General features: G+C 38.5%; 7 protein-coding genes across 7 annotated transcripts; 4 read left to right on the plus strand and 3 right to left on the minus strand.

Moving 5' to 3' along the window:
* Positions 1-188: 188 nt before the first annotated feature.
* SPOG_02387 (ribosomal protein subunit L22) lies at positions 189-1,381 on the plus strand. Its single transcript, XM_013168328.1, has one exon. It carries the CDS (start codon positions 386-388, stop codon positions 1,133-1,135), a length of 750 nt encoding a protein of 249 aa, XP_013023782.1. The 5' UTR covers positions 189-385; the 3' UTR covers positions 1,136-1,381.
* On the minus strand, positions 1,293-4,581 carry SPOG_02388 (zf-CCCH type zinc finger protein). The gene is made up of 2 exons (XM_013168329.1): positions 3,488-4,581; positions 1,293-3,433 (listed from the first exon to the last, which is right to left on the minus strand). The coding sequence occupies exons 1-2, from the start codon at positions 3,612-3,614 to the stop codon at positions 1,896-1,898; spliced, it is 1,665 nt and encodes a 554-aa protein (XP_013023783.1). The 5' UTR covers positions 3,615-4,581; the 3' UTR covers positions 1,293-1,895.
* A 1,806-nt stretch (positions 4,582-6,387) lies between these two features.
* SPOG_02389 (CUE domain-containing protein Cue3) lies at positions 6,388-8,301 on the plus strand. Its single transcript, XM_013168330.1, has one exon. The coding sequence runs from the start codon at positions 6,402-6,404 to the stop codon at positions 8,094-8,096; it is 1,695 nt and encodes a 564-aa protein (XP_013023784.1). The 5' UTR covers positions 6,388-6,401; the 3' UTR covers positions 8,097-8,301.
* SPOG_02390 (mannose-1-phosphate guanyltransferase Mpg1) lies at positions 8,238-10,928 on the minus strand. Its single transcript, XM_013168331.1, has 2 exons — positions 10,006-10,928; positions 8,238-9,791 (listed from the first exon to the last, which is right to left on the minus strand). Exon 2 carries the CDS (start codon positions 9,752-9,754, stop codon positions 8,663-8,665), a length of 1,092 nt encoding a protein of 363 aa, XP_013023785.1. The 5' UTR covers positions 9,755-9,791; positions 10,006-10,928; the 3' UTR covers positions 8,238-8,662.
* A 1,038-nt stretch (positions 10,929-11,966) lies between these two features.
* SPOG_02391 (mannosyltransferase) lies at positions 11,967-13,536 on the plus strand. The gene has a single exon (XM_013168332.1). The coding sequence runs from the start codon at positions 12,124-12,126 to the stop codon at positions 13,159-13,161; it is 1,038 nt and encodes a 345-aa protein (XP_013023786.1). The 5' UTR covers positions 11,967-12,123; the 3' UTR covers positions 13,162-13,536.
* A 65-nt stretch (positions 13,537-13,601) lies between these two features.
* Positions 13,602-14,668, plus strand: SPOG_02392 (uncharacterized protein; the record flags this gene model as incomplete). Its single annotated transcript, XM_013168333.1, has 2 exons — positions 13,602-13,614; positions 13,638-14,668. The coding sequence occupies 2 exons, from the start codon at positions 13,602-13,604 to the stop codon at positions 14,666-14,668; spliced, it is 1,044 nt and encodes a 347-aa protein (XP_013023787.1).
* Positions 14,669-14,739: 71 nt separating this feature from the next.
* SPOG_02393 (protein phosphatase 2C Ptc1) lies at positions 14,740-16,598 on the minus strand. The gene has a single exon (XM_013168334.1). It carries the CDS (start codon positions 16,444-16,446, stop codon positions 15,400-15,402), a length of 1,047 nt encoding a protein of 348 aa, XP_013023788.1. The 5' UTR covers positions 16,447-16,598; the 3' UTR covers positions 14,740-15,399.
* Between the last annotated feature and the right edge of the window lie 36 nt (positions 16,599-16,634).

Genomic DNA, 16,634 nt, shown 5'->3' on the forward strand with positions numbered 1-16,634 from the left:
ATAAAAAACCGCCATGAATTTTTAAATTTGACTGTATACGCGTAAGGAACGGTTTGTTTACAATGAAAGGAAACCCCGTCATAAGGAGTACCGAATATTACGAACTGTTACATGGTTCGTTTGTAAAGCTTTATATGCTTTAACAGTATTTAGCGACAACAAAAAAGCAGTATTATATTGCCTAGAACTGATTTACGAGGCAGTTCGTACTAGCTTATTCTTTTCTCTGCTACCTTTGAGCAGGACTCTGGCTTTTCTCACATTTCATTAAGGGGACGCGATTCTTTGAGATTTGAAGTTTGTTTATGTTGTAAACAAAGTATTTCTTTTTACTTATTGTTTCTATTTGTTTTATTTTTGCGTGAAATTTTGGGAGCGCTTCAGAATGAGTATGTGGACTTCTTCGATCCATTTACCTAAATTTAGCAACCGTTTTATGGGTATTTTAGGGCCCCATGGAAATTGCTCATTGCGTTCTTCTGGAATTCTTGCTTTCCGTCCTATTCGATGTTTCTCTCAGACCCCTAGTCCATGGAACCAAGACTCCGATTTATTAGAGACCGGAGAGCGAACTGGGTCTAGTATTTTTTCTTCCCTACCAAATGAATTTCAGGCACCTTCTCGTGAACCTTCTCAGCAAAAATCTCGCCCATGGAAACGGATATCTACGAAGCGTCTTTTAACCATGGATCCTTCTTACACACATCAATCGAATATTCTCCGCTCATCCTTAAAAAAAGCTGGCAACCTTTGTCGTCAAATCGCCAGAAAGCCTTTCTATCATGCACTTTTACAGATGAAGTTCTCCGAAAAGCGCGTTTCCCGATCTATCGCTTCTGCTCTCGTAAATGCACGCAAGAATGCCGTTAGCAAAGCCGGTCTTGATGAAAAGACCCTTTACATCGACCAGGCATGGGTGGGAAAGGCAACTTATATTAAAAAAATTATTACTCGAGGTCGCGGTGGTCATGCTGTTGAGAGACGTCCTCGAGTTCGTGTTACCGTCCTTCTTAAAGATGAACGTGCACTTCTACGTGATCTACAACGTCGAAATGATAGAACAAACAGCCGTCGTGTTTGGTCCCCTCTACCCAACCGCCCTATTTACAATAAACTTAATGCTTTTACCTGCTAAACCCTTTCCTAAACAACATCTAAGCTTGATCAATTCTAATTTATATCTCTTTCTCTTTTACGTATAGCTGTTTCCCTCCTTTCATTATGGTGATTACCAATAGCACAACCAAACAAATAACAAATTAATTACAGCGAATTTCTCTAGCACTGTTCATTGTTTTTTATCCATTTTTAAATTTATACATTCATTAATCTTTATAAAAAAGTACTGCTAAACGAATACATGTTCTTTTCCGTGCGAACAATTTATCTTAATGCGTTTTTTAATTTTTCGTTTAAAATCGTTTTCATCAAAACCATTAATTTGATAACAAATCAGAGGCCAAAGGGCAATGAATCCTAAAATCAAGCATCTCAGTTCAATTCAACAAGCATAACAATAATTTTCACATTTGTACCGAAGTTAGAACCTTTCCCAACGATTTTTCTTTTATAGGTATTCAGCCGCTTCTCATTTTATAATATATTTGACGATAGCCTCCTTTTTAGTATAAATTGAAAATATTGGACGTATCCAAACGAACTAACTTTTTTTTTGTTTTGTTATCTTATAAATCAGGCCCATAAATCCAAATACAGCTGCCCTTCATGGATTACAAGAATAATTGTAACAGTTGCCCTTGAAAAAGAAAAAAAAAATTAATGGGAAACCATAACAAAATGTTACAAATGATTTTGTTGCTAGAAATCATCAATCAGCAAATTTTTAAGGTAAAAGGCTCTTTCACCTGTTTTATTGAAGTATACGTTGTTATACTTCAGTCATCCATCTGAAAAGTCGTTTCTTCTTCTAGTGTTGAGTTCCAGGCAGGGAAGGTATTAGCAAAGGATACCCTTGCGGATCCATTGTTTCCAGGACTCAACGTATAGTCATTCTTTGTATCATTAATTCCACCTGTCCCTACAGGTGATACGGACCCGCCTCTAAATATTGGTTCACTCTTGAGCCTTGCGAGATGCTGAGGTCTAGTTATTTCATTAGTTGGAGAACTGAATACGGATTCTTCACGAACACCAAATGAAGAGGGCATTTTCATTGGAGCACCCGCAACGCTAGATTGTTGAGGGGTAGTTTTAGTAGAGCCGGTATTACTTTCAGCATATTTAGATTTTGAAAAGTAAGCACCAAATCTACTATTCTGCAGGGTGTTTGCTGTTGAGCGAGGTGTTAAGGTTGGACTCATCATGGACAAAGGAGCAGATAATTGTTTTAAGCTGGAACTCATTTTACCAATAGGAGAAGAACCCAAAAAGGATTCTTCTAGACTACCCATTGGTGTATTTAAGTACCTTTGTTCATCGTCACTCATGTCCATCTGATGATTCAAATCCACGCGATTCGGTAAACTAGTGGAGACTACTGAAGGGAATGCATCGGCATAAGAATTACTGCGAACTGCGTATCGGCGAGTAGCCCCAGAAGAAAGTTGAATCCCGGTAAGAGAATGATTAACGGAAGGACGACGCTTAGATAAACTGCTTCCAAGCTTAGTACTCAGTTGAGGGCTCTGTAAAGGTACATTAGGTTTCACTGATTCTGCAGGTGTCAATTTCGAAAGAGAAGGGGTTCTTTCAGAAGAAGGCCGATTTGCATAAGTGGCTAAGAGAGATGGATGACGAGTAAAGTAATCTCGGTTACTTTCATTACTCATCTGCTGGTGCAATAGTCCTTTAGCACCACCTACATTTGTAGAGGATGAACTAGATGCAGCACTGAATGAAGATGGTGAGGTAGCCAAGGAGGATGGAGCAATGGAAATGCCATTCATAGAAGAAGTTAAACCTGTATTAATTTCAGAAGAATAGTCATCCAACTGTTTGCCGGAATTTATTGAGCCTAACATCGATTGAGTAGACGTAATGTTATTCATATAAGAAGACGCGGAAGAGCGTCCTGGAGAGAAGGGAGCAAAAGACGGAGGGGACGCAGACAAAGCTGGATTGAGAAGGTTGCTTTTTATAGTCACGGAACCCTTCAAGTCCACTTGATCAAAGGCGGTTCTTTGTATTTTTTGAGGGAACGAAGAGGAAATCGAGGAGCTCGGCATGTGTTTCATGGTAAGACCAAATGGATGATTTGTAGCAGGATTCATGTCTGAAGACAAACCAGCAGGATTTGTAGCGTCATTTACTGGTAGCGAGTGAGAAAGTGCACATTTTGAGCCGAATTTGCAATTTCCTTTTAAATGGTATTTACAAACCGGACGTTCTGTCTCAAGGGAATGACTAAAAGGGCAATTCTCGCCGGCAGTACAAGTACCGTGACGAAAGAACTTGCAGGGAACATGCTGCAAATCTACACGTACGAGAGGTTAGTAAGGAGGTGCATTTTAAGAACAGTAAAACATACTTTTAACAGGAGCGACGTGATCCTGTGCTAGCTTTGGCAATGGTGATTTTACCGTTCTGCGGTTATCGAGAGGACGAGGCTCCATACGTTTTGCTGCGGCAGAGGAAGCAGTAGACATTGTGATCATTCCAAAAACAAGAGAGGAGAATTCACTATAAATCGAAAAACAAAAAATTCAAAGAGATTTACAAATAACAGGGGAAAAAGATAAATATGTGTATTCAAAAGGAAACAAAAGAATATGCAAAAGAAAAGGAAAACTGTTGACGAAAGGAGCTTTTTGTATAGAATACTTCACAATGGCGAAGAAATTTAGGAAACGTTCGAGAGAAAATCAAATATCACAGAAATTATTGCAGAAAGGACTTGCTAAAAGAGCTTCTTGCTTCAAGGAATAGACAAAAGGACAAAATAAAAAGGGTTTGGGCAAAAGGAATCCAAGAATACCAAAGAGTGCCGTTGAATAAGGTAAAAAGAAAGGAAAGAAGGAAAGGAAACCAATGTCTAAACCTTGTTGCTGAATTTTTTTAAAAACTAACTAAGGAAAACGGCTAGATGTACACAAAAAGAGCGCAGAAATCAAAACAGTCAAGCTCAATTACTTCAACACAAGCAATTACCGGAAAGAAACACTTCCAAAAAGGGAGAGGAAAAAAGAAGGGAATCGATTACAGACGAGCAATTGCACCAAGAGACACAATTCAATTTAGGGTAAAGGCGTGTATTGCACCCGAAGAGAAGAACGGATATACAGGATTTGCAGTAAGGGAGAACGAGTGCTGCAATTGAACAAGGAATTCAATTGCAACCAGAAGAAACAAGTAAAGTGTTTCCCAAAACGTTATTCCGTCCACAAACTCCAGAATGATTGGTAACGTTTGTAAGTTGAGGAAAACAGGATACTCGTTAGGAGAGCTTGAATGGAGAAGCTGCTGTTTTTTTCAGCTCTCTTCAACTGTCTCAAAAGAATCTTATCCACACAACGAAATCACTTCTAGTAGTTGGTTCACGGCAAGTTTTTGAATGATTAGCAGCAGGACAAAGAGCTGATAACTCCCTTGTGATGTCTAAAAGACGTGCCTTTTTTATATACCTAAGTTATATAAAAAAATCAATTCTTTTCTTTTGTAAATGAAAATCTAGCTATATGCGTTTCTAAATGCCATTTTTCTCTCTTTTTTTCTAATCTATCCTTTTCTTGGTTAGGGAAGGGTCGGACATCTTTAAGATAATCTTGATACCGTGTACCAATTCAAGCTTGAATACCCAAGTGTACAAAGCCCTCTTTACGCTCTCTAAACGTGCACCTTTTTAAACACCTTGGGAAAGTTAGGTATCTTGCTGGCTTGTATTACGCAATCTTGATATCAAATGCTACCTAGATCTGGGTCACACAATTAACGAGATAGAGATAAGCTTAAGGAGGTAAGAAGTAGACAATTTGGTAAATCCTGAAAAGGAGTGTATTAAGGAGTGTGAGGAATAGGAAAAGACAGAAAATAATAAAAAATTCATCTATTTTTTCATTATTTCGTTACCATTAGTTACTTTCCGTAAATATTTGCATGTATACGAATACAATGTCCGTACTTTTTGAAAAGATTTGCTCTTTTTTTTCTTTCTTTCTAGACCGGAGATCAGTATCCTGATGATGCAGCTATTGTTTACTTGTGATCTTCTCAATAATATTACAAGAGCCCTCTAAGAAAACAGATATATCTCCAAAAGTAGATAGAAAACAGGGCAGGGCTTTTGGCGCCTTCCTTCACAGGAATCCATTTGGTTACGGAATGCTGAATGCATTGCGCATATGCTTGAAAACATCGCATCGCGTCGTGTGATTAAAGATGGTTTCAGTAAACAAGTTGATTTGATTTGTTCATTCAAAAAGAGTCAGAAAAGCACATTGCAACACTCCGCGGAGGTTCCTTATATCCTTTACATCGTTTCTTTAATCTGATCATATCAATTCGTCCACTGGTAGCTTGTACTACTGGTCTACTGGTTGATAAATTGCAGTGGGTTTCTTTTCATATCTCTGTCTCGCTAAGCAAGTGTCGATCTCAACTGATATTGAATTAAAACCATGTGACGAAAATCACAAGTTTCCGATAAAAAATATTACAATCTCTCGCAAGTCGAACCCTTGTCTTGTAATATCGCTTACTCATTTAGAGTTTTGAAGACGAGGCAAGCATCTTGGTTGATTCATTTGCATTCCAAAAAACGATCCTAGGAACTATTCATAGAATATCTCTTCCATAATGGCAATGAATACCCAAGTTGCTTTTTCTTACCTTTGAAATCATCCTTTTCAGCCCGTCATCAGATGCAATTCAACAGAAGCAAATGGAAAAGAGAAAAAAAGTCCCCTACAATACCTGTTGTTTTGGAATTTGTTTTCTATTTTTGTTTCTCAAATCCTCTTGGCTTTCTTTCTCTTACCTCTCCTCATTTAAACAAGGAAACGAGCCGTTATAAACGATACTATGATATACATCATAGTATTGGACAATATACTATGATACTTTAAGTAAAATTCTTTTCAGTGCAAATCAGGCATCCAAAAAGTCGTTATTTAGGTACATTATTAGCTTTCCACAATAAGAAGTTCTTCTTGAAATGATCCACTTGTTTGATGTGATATGCCATGTCATTTCTTGAGGTTTTGGAAGAGAAGAAAGGACTTCTCAATCCTAAACTGGTTCTGATGGAGAACCCTCTTTCTTTTTTTTTTCCTTTCACATTCTTTATTCTTACATATCACAACTCTTTGCATCTTCGTTTTCCGTTGTTTCTTTAGCTTACTGCTCTTCTCTCCTTTTATTTATCAAATCCCAGTGATACGCTATTTCCTGTAGGAGGAACGCGAGAAGGGAAGCTGACTTGACTTGCCAAAAACGTATTTCCTGCCATGGCTCAACATGTGGGTCCACTAGCAGCAGGCCTTGTCTGGCAACTACTGAGTGCAAAAGAAGAAGCTTGGAAAAGTTTAGCACCCGCGGCTGTCGAATTGGCTACTGCAGAGATGGACCAAATTTGGCACCAAACATTAAGTCATAATCGCCGTGGGAGCGAGCAGGAGGAAATTCATTTACTCTATCTTTTACATCGTTGCTTGAAGACCCAAAAGTTACATCCCACAACTATTTTGCAAGCCTGCGCGTGCTTTCTAACCTCGAGCGACACAGTCAAGAACCTTGCTTGGTCGTTTTTCAAGGACTGTGAGTCGGACCTAATGGCTTTAGAGTTTACAAAATTTTTTCAAAGCTTTGAAAAAATCTTTTCCGTTGAACTTTGCCGCCTGCTAATTGTTTGGACAGCGGTGCATTGCATGTCCTCTTCGGTATACTATCCCGCCTTACTTGACCTCTTGCCTATTCTGTCCAAAACCATTCAACAAAATTTAAACGATCCGAATAATGTTGCGGAAATGGAAAAGGAGTTTTGGCTGAAGTGTCTCGTTCAACATTGCCTCTACCATGCTTCTGATTCATCTTTGTTGTTTTACTTGGAAATGTTTTTAGATTCTCATGAGCTTCAACAATGTCTCATTGTAATCTTAGAGGATAAGAAGCTTTTGAATCGTGTAAAGGATCATGGCAATCCTGAAATCCGCATGATGTTAGACAATGCCCTCAAGCATTACAGGAAATTACAAGCTCAACAAGCTTCTGTCGTCTCTCGTGATTCCTCTAATACTTTTGGTGTTGATTCCAATGACATTCAAAATCTAATAGAACTTTTCCCTCAACTTTCTATAGAAGAAGCCGGTGATTATTTAGCCCAGAGCAATGGTCAGATGGAGTTAGCTTGTGAAGCGGTATTAACAAATCTAACTTCCAATATACCGTCTACTTCATCTCTTCCTCCTCCCAATCGTCCTTCTGCTCCCCTGTCACTCAATGATACTGTAAAAGCAGTCATCCCCAACCGTAATACATCGACCTCTGATTTGCAGTCCTCACAAGAGCAAGATCGTTTAGATTTATTAAACGTCGCTCCGGAAAATATTTATTTAAATAAAAAACCAGAAGAGATCGACTTTTGGAAGTCTTCTGCTTCCGATAGTCAAAAATCGAAAACTCTCGACTTGTTGACCTTGGCTGAAGATGATGAGTATGATGACACATATGATAACGCGGATGCAGTTGTGCCTGTAGATCCTGGTGTTCAGGATGATAACCCAGAAGCAACGTCGAAAGATGCCCATGAGTACCAACGATATATTAATCAAGTCCTCTTGCGCGCTTATGAAAAAGACCCCAAACTTTTCGATCAAAGCGCCAGAAAAACAAAAGAACGTGCTGATCTCATTAAGCAAGCTGATAATGCTTTGACGCATGAGCAAATTGAGGGATGGCGACGTATGTTTACCACAGATACCAAGTTTGCGTCCCTTATCAAGCGTGAAGTCCAATTTGAGGTTGGAAACCAAAACGTTGGGTCTTTAAATCGCTCAAAATATCGAAAATCAAATGAAAAGATAGAAGAGGACGTCAAAAAACCATCCACACCTAGACCTTCGAGACCTCCTCCAAACCCAGCTTTGGCGAAAAAGAAGTATGTTCGACGAAAACCAAATAAAGCGTCTAATGAAAAAAAGTAATATTTTTGGGATTGTCTTTTTGTTGGATATTTATGCATGAATTATACTACCGGTAATGGATGAATTTAGATAATACTCGATAGACTAAAATTTCTATCCTTGTTCTTTACTTATACCTTAACAAGTAAATAAAATAAATAAAATCTTAGGATTTATTGAAATGATTATCTTTTCACAGCTTCTGTTGCGATATCGGCTAACCCAATACAACATAGTCGGCTGCATTACTACTAGGAAAAAAATCACAAAGAAAACCAAATCATAGAGAAAAAGCTCTTCAGACTTGCCAAATAAACTGCCTTTCTAACGTTTCAAGTTAAAAACGAATAAATGTACATATGAACTGTTTCATTCTATTGCAACAAGAGAATCAAAAAGACAGAAACCTGCATCCTTTACTAACTCGATAAAAGAAGAAGAGATAGACAAAAAGAGTGTGATTTTAGAAGAATAAAAAAGGCAATGAAAGAAAAAGAGTAGTATTAGGTACAAAGATGGTAAAGAATAAACGGAAAGAGGGAAGTTAATGTAAAAGTAAAAAAAAAGGATCCTATACATAAGCAAATTTACATAACGATAGTACCGGGGACTTCAATGTTGGCGCTAATACTCTTGTGAGGCAAGATGCTACCGCCGTTGACATAGATTTCATCATTGACGACAACGTCGTCACCCAAAACAGAGACATTTTCCAAACGGCTCCATGATCCGAGGGTAGAGTTCCATCCGACGATGGTGCTCTTCACCCAGGCATGGTCACGTACACGGGAAGACTTGAGGATAGCGCATCGTTGAAGACGAACACCATCACCAATGGTCACATTAGGACCGATAACAACGTTAGGGCCAATCTTGCAGTTTTTGCCAATGGTTGCAGAAGGATCAACCAAGACATTGCCAATAATGGAAGAGCCAGCAGGGGACAACATCTCAGGCTTGTGCTTTCTCAAAGAGGTCAAGTAAAGGCAAGTGCCAGTAAGGTAGTCTTTGGGTTGTCCAACGTCCATCCAGTAGCTCTCTAAATCAAAGGAGTGCAGCTGATTGTCTTTAACCATAGCAGGGAAAACTTCCTTTTCGATAGAAGTAGGACGAGGTTGGATGCGGTCAAGAACTGAAGGGTTAAGGATGTAGATACCAGCATTAATTCTATTGGAAACAAATTCAGAGGGTTTCTCAACAAAACGCTCGATCAAGGACTTAGAGTTAGGGTAGTGAACGACAACACCGTACTTCGAGGGGTCCTCAACCTTGGTAACAACGATGGTACCTTCAGCGCCATGGGCTTTATGGAACTTGGCCAAATCAGCAAAAGGATACTCGCAGATAACATCGCTGTTTAAAACAAAGAAGGGAGAGCTGTCCTTGCCAAGGATGTCACGAGCAAGAGCAAGAGGACCAGCAGTGCCTAAGGGCTCGTTTTCCACAGAAAACGTGATCTTAACCTTGTATTCTTCTTCATACTTCTTTAAAGCTTGAACCATAATTTCAGGGCGGTAGTTAACAGCCAAGACGATGTCAGTAACACCAGCAGCAGCCAAGGCTTCGATTTGATGAAGAATCATGGGACGATTGCCAAATTCAACCAAAGGTTTAGGCAAAGTCAAGGTCAAAGGACGGAGACGAGTACCAAAACCGCCGACGAGAATCAGTGCCTTCATTGTTGCAGAAATAAGCAAAGACTAGAGACAGGAAAACCTTAAAAAGAAGTTAGTATATGGATCTATAATTGAAACCAAAGTAAAAACACATAGGTGGCTTAGCTAGTTGATCCGATTCAAGCCCAAACTGAGTCATCAGTCTTTTGAAGGATACAGCAGCCAGAGAAGATTATCGGTGCCAATAACTAAGGGATTATAATTGAGTGGTTTATAAACTAAGCTATCCAAAACCCTACGATTTTAGGACTTACTCAAGTGCTCAAGTAAAGAACTTGAAATAAATAAAAAAGATGGTCCTTCCTAAAACAAAGGTTTTCTCAATCAAAACCTCTTAGGAAAGTTGATTTAAGGTGGTTGGTAAAGAACAGGTGGACAGAAGGTCCCCCACAACTATCATTGTCCCAATAGGGGAAGGGTAAGGACTGAAAATATGTCACGAAAATATCAACAATAGGGCAATCGTCAGTCATAGTAAGTACTCACAAATAGTGACAAAATTTGTTGGTATTGTTTATTCACTTTTGCGTAAGCATAGCTTTTGCTTGATATTAGCGACTCAAAGAACTCTTCACCTTAGAAGCATTTCCTTCCTTACTTAGGGTAATCATTCGCAAGAAACAAATCTGCGACATAAGTATAGCAATAACATAATAATATCGTAATATCAATATAATATGTATCTCACGAGAATAATGATCCTTTCAATAGTATCAATGGCCGTATCGTAGCAACATCAGGGCTCAGTAATAAAATTCTAGGTTGTTTGGACTCGTTGCCAGGAGGTTATGAAAGAGGCTTGTAGGGAGAGTGCCAATGTTGAGACGTTGCTACGAGTGAAGAGGCGCATACGAGACTGATGTCCACAGCTTAGCGAGAGAGGACAGAACGAGCGAGCTCGAGAAGTTGGTAACAAGAAGCCACAAAAATAGAAACCGGAAAATCAAGCCAGGAAAAGTTGCTTAACGTTTAATGCAGATAATAAAGGAAAGCGAGTGGCTTCTGTCGTTTTTTCCGCATTGTCTCATGGAAAGACGCGACTGCATTTTGCATAAACAGAACGCAGTTGCTGTTTTTCGTTTTACAAGTCTCTTCCTTTATTGGGATTTCAAAAGAAAACAAAAGAAAACATGATACCATCAATAAATTGGTAGCACCTAATTAAATAGCACCTAATTAAATCCTCCTATAATGCGCGTTCAAGAAGGAAATAAGTCATCGTCGCACACAAACATACATCCTTTTTTTATTTTTCAAGTTCAAAGCTTTCTGTGAATTTAGATTGAATAAAAATCGCATTTTCCAGAGAAACTATCCATAAACAACATGTATTGAGGCAAAAGACTTTGGTAATTGTGAAAAACGCGTAAACGCGTTTTTCACAGTAAACAAATGTTTTTTTTGCTTGCGATAAACAATTCACCTGTAAATAAAACAGTCAATCTGTTAATTAGTTTTATATCTTTCTTTCAATGAATCTATTTACGTGCAGATGCGTAGTATATGCATCCAGAGTATATCAAAATCTGAATATAAAGGTCAACCTTCTTCTACCTTTTCGACCTTTTTTTTTGGTTACTTTGCAAATGAAGAATTTGAATTGACTTTCCCTGTTGGACTGCAATGGAATTTATAATCTCTTCCATTTTAGAAATTAGTCCTTAAAATAATGTCGCGTATAGCATTGGCCAAAAAGTCATCCCAGGTTTAATGGTTCAGTTTTATTGTGTTTATTCTTTGGTGTTGAGTATCAAACAATATGAGTAAAAATTAAGAGTTTTTTTTTTAATTATGAATTATGAATGAATAACCAAATGATCATGTTTGATATGGTATGCGTTCCTAATCAGCACGTTTTTGGGGGATTGCGCATTCGTGGATAATACGTGTTCAAGACAGCAAAAACCCTTGTATTTGTTCCGAATGTAACCTCTGTTTTCTTTCAACAGATATGATGTGATTTTTTCTTGGCTCTAGCCTTGAAATTTGGAAAAAGCTAATCGCATGATTTTGCAAGTGTCAATATTGAGTTCGTTGTCAAACAGGAAACACGCGATTTTGGCAAATAGAAGCCATAAAATATGAACCTAGTAAGCGAAAATGGGAAATTTTTCTTTGTTTTCTGAATTCTCAAAAGAACAAAAGGAAAAAAGTAATAATACTGCAACAAACTACTTATTTTTGTTTGTTGAGTTGGCTGTTTCTTACAAGTATTGAATCGTGAAATAGTTTTGTTGCTGCTTTTCGATAAGTTTAGTCATTGAAAAAGCAATTGCGTTTTCAAAAACGAGTTTTTAAAAATCCTTATCCCATGAGAGGCACAAAGTAAATTTAACAAATCCAAATCTTGTGTTACATACGCGTTCTACAATATGACACCAAGCCGCTTGAAAGCTAGTCTCTTTTTGTGTTTCCATTTATTCCTTCTCGTATTCCTCGTCGTTTGGTTTCGTAACGCAATTTTCATGTTCATGGATGACTTTCAAACAGACACCATTCCTTCTGCTGAACTTCAATACCTGAGAGAAGAAATTCATCTTGCTTCAAAAAACATGTCTCTAGATAATTTAAAGGCCGCGGAATGGCTCCCAAATGTCTCTGGACACGAACCCTTGATTCCCAAAATCATTCACCAAACATGGAAAACAGATACAGTTCCTGAAAAGTGGAAAGCTGCCCAAGAGAGCTGTTTAGCTTTGCATCCAGATTATAAATATATTTTGTGGACTGACGAAATGTCTAGAAACTTCATTGCTGAACATTACCCTTGGTTTCTCAAGTACTTTGATGCTTATCCCTACAACGTTCAACGGGCAGATGCAATCCGTTATTTTGTCCTTTTGCATTATGGTGGGATCTACATCGACCTTGATGATGGCTGCCAACGGCGCCTTGATAGCCTTTTGTATTATCCTGCTGTCTTCCGTAGAACTGATCCTGTGGGCGTCTCCAATGATGTTATGGGCTCCGTTCCTGGCCATCCTTTCTTTTCCTTCATTATAAGCAAATTAGCGAGCAATGCAAAGTCTTATATCTTCCCATATCCGACCATTATGTTCAGTACGGGCCCTTTATCCATCAGCTTTCTTTGGGAAAACTATAAAAACCATTTACCAAAAGACAGTTCCGCATCTGCAAGAATACGTATTATGTTAGAAGAAGACTACAAATTGTCCAACGAATCTTACTTCACTTATTTTGAAGGCTCTTCTTGGCACGAGAAAGATGCTTCCTTTATTCTGTGGGCAAACAAACATATCTTGGGTCTTATAGTCTTTGGCTTTTCCACTTATTTTGTTCTTTCATACTTCGTTTTCTCTAAATTCCTTGACAGTCGTTTATGTGAAAGATGCTTTTTCTCCCGTCAACACAAAGTTACACTCCCTCTCTCAGAACAAGAAGATGTGTAACTTCATCCGAGCTGTCTCAACTCATAAAACTTGTTACACTTTTTTATTGCTACTCATCTCAATTGAATTCAATCCAAAGAAGCAAATACGAGCTTGACGACTAAACTGACCACTGCCGAGGGAATGTTTTTCTAAATTGTCTTGGATTCCTTTGGCATGTGATGTAGTGTCTCGTACGATTTGCTAATTTTCCAATACCGCGGCACACCGAGATGAACCGCGAAGGTGAGGTGATTTAATTTAATCTTTTTCTCAAGAGCAAACTCTACGCAAAGTCAGCTGAGTGAGATAAACATTTGGTAAAGAAATCCGCTTTAGACTCATTGTTCAGTTTAAAAATTTCTTTAAAAGGTTTGTTTATTCATTGGAAAGTTTCGGCTTGTTTCCTGCCTTCGTCGTCTTTTTGTTTATAAGTCTTATGGAAGGACATTCCAGCCAGCATGAAGTTGCAGAGTATGCTTCCCAGCTTGGTACAGTTTTGGATGAAATCTTTTTAAATGTTGGATATTTGTTGCGCTCCTTGCTTGCCAATGTTCCTAATGCATTATATCATACCCAACTACAAGGAGAATGCAATAAGTTTCAAGATTATTGCGACTTAATTGAAATTCGTCTTTTAGAGGCTAAAAAAGTGATTGAGAGAGATTTACGTACTTTGGAAGCTGCTCAAAGACTTGAAAATGTTCAGACTACAACCACCGCAACAGCGAAGCCGGCGCTGCCAATGGGTATGGATACGAGCTATACTCCGTCAAACGGAAACACGAGCAATTTAGACTCAGGATTGCATCCTGATGCATTTCAAAATAGGAATAATGCAAACAACTTTTTCAACCTTTCCCCTTTCAATTCTCAGCCCATGGCAAATGAAAGCGCTATGCCTAGGTCTTCGGAAGCTAAATTCTTTGAAGGCATAGATCCGAAGCAAAAAATGTCGGCTTCACCCAAATTGAAGGCGACTTCCAGTGGCGTAGAATCTATGGGTAACGAAACACGTTCTGAACCCTATTCGAATATGCCGTCCGGTATTCACACTGGTGGTTCTCGTGAACCTGATGCCTTTCAATTTGGCATGCCACCGGAAGCTTCCTCGGATCAAGCCTTGCAGGCGAATGATTTTCTATTGCCAAGTGTTTTAGGAAACACCACTACTTCTCCGCAAGATAACCTGTCAAATATATCTTTCCCTAGCTTGGATACGGCGAATGGGTCTATACCGAGAAATTTTGATTTTTTACAACAACAGCAGCAACAGATTTCTCCATCCTCAAATCGCCCTAAGTCCGTCAACGCATCTTATCCTCCTTCTTCTTCCTCTACTTTAGACACCAAGACACAGGAAAACTATAGTGCTGCTTTCGGCAATGATAACTCCTTCGCAGCCCATTTGAATAGCACCTTTGGCAATAATTCTCTTAATTTGTCTACGGAGATGCCCACCACAGACAGCATTAATGATTTGTTTGGTGAATCGTTTGATTTCACCATGTCGGGGAATAACCAGTAAACCGAAATTTATTATAGATTGGAATGGACTTGCTTTTTTCGTTTGTTTCTCTTTCGCATTTTGTTAGATAGTTTTCGTTTTGATTATACACTCTTTTATTAGGTAGTCTATTGTTTATATGGCATGAATGTTATGAATTGTTTGTTTAACTTCAATTTCCTTCCTTTTGAGGCTATAGTCTTGTAAAGTTGTAATTAGGCAATTATATAACGGGTGAAAAGCAAGAGATTAGCCTGTTTGGTATGTTCAAACATACTACTGTGAAACTTTTGTATTTTTTGCAACGGCAATTATGAACCATGAATAAAAGAGGAAAGGCCATGATGGAAAATTTTAACATTGTCATTTATATATAGAGTATAAAAAATGAGTATGTAAAATAAACCATACTAAGTTCATGAGAAGAGGGTATGATATGTTTGAACAACGTATGAAGGCTTATTTCAAAAACAAAATTAAAACATCTAAGACGGTCATTATGTCACATCAATATAGATAAAACAAAGAACATGAGAAGAGAAAATCCGAAAATAAAAAATAAACATAATATGGTAGCCTGTAAGGACGTATAACCTGAGTAAGGGATTCGATATTAGAAACAACCTCGAAGAAGAGTCGTAATCCACATCTCATTGCTATTTCTATTGTTTCATCCAAATCCAATTGAATTTCTCAAAAAAAGGAAGCCCCAAAAGATTATGTATATGGTTTAGAAAAAAAAGCTAACTGCATTAATAATAATCATTACTATAATCATTATTGGAATCAAGCATGACTCCGGGCTCATCAACATCGCCAGGGGTTCGTGTTAAATTTACGACAATGCAGGTAATATTGTCTGTACTTAATCTTTTTAATGCGTGGTCGACCAGTCTTAGAGCGGCTTCGCGACAGCTAGTGAATTTCCGAACAAAATCAACAGCTTCTTGATCCGAAATCACATCCCAAAGTCCATCGCAGGCTACAATGAAAAACTCATCGTGGCCTGGCCAAATTCGTGTCTCTGTCGTGAAAGGGTGAGCGCTCACGAGCTCTTTCAAGTAAGTGTCACCTAAAGCTCTTGTAACGGCAAGGACACCATTGATCCGGTTCTGAACCATCATTCCACCTAATTGAGTGACCCGACGAGACTCGTTTTCATCAGATCCCTTGTGATCATAAGACAGGCGAATAGCTTTACCATCGCGACAAAGTACAACACGAGCATCACCGACGTTGGCCGTATACAGTACTCTTCGAGACCGATTATTTTCATAGCGGAAGAATGCAACTGCGGAAGTGCAACCACAGACATCATTATTGGTTTCTTTTACAACGGTATCATTTACTTCAACGAAGGTCTCATCAAGCAAATCTGTCACAGGGCGGTCAGGAAATTTTCTCAATTTTTCCAACAATATCTTGTGAAGGACTCTTTTGCAGTAGTCAGCGGCTTGGGCCCCGGCATGTCCGTCATACACGCCTATAAAGCCATCATTTTGATTTCCTCCAAAATCATAAAAACATGTATGTGCATCTTCCATGGCTCTCCTCCAACGTTGGTTTTTGTCTTCTACCATACCAGCTAACCAGTTGGATGTCTTACTAGGTCTCGTACTACCTATTCGCATTGTACGTCCTTCGTTATCTTTTACATCAACAATAGAACTTCGTCCTTCTCCTTCATCGTAAGAGATACTTGCCCTACGGCCATGATTCGAAGGTCCCGAATCTTTAAATGGATTCATTTTTTGTAATGGCTCCAGTAATGCATTAGACACTGGGTTATTTCCTTTCATACTCAACAACTTGCAAATTTAGGCCTTTTTGGCCGCAAAAAAATGAAATCCAAGGTAATTATACGACAGGATTTCAACTTTCAAAGAGAAATTTTAATTTTCTCTTTATTTTTGATGTTTTAGTGGACGAACGTTTTAATTGAATGTACGTGTTCAGGTCAAAATTCACTCTCATCATATTTTGAACG

The sequence above is a fragment of the Schizosaccharomyces cryophilus genome (assembly GCF_000004155.1).
Source record: "Schizosaccharomyces cryophilus OY26 unplaced genomic scaffold supercont4.4, whole genome shotgun sequence".
Classification (NCBI taxonomy): domain Eukaryota; kingdom Fungi; phylum Ascomycota; class Schizosaccharomycetes; order Schizosaccharomycetales; family Schizosaccharomycetaceae; genus Schizosaccharomyces; species Schizosaccharomyces cryophilus.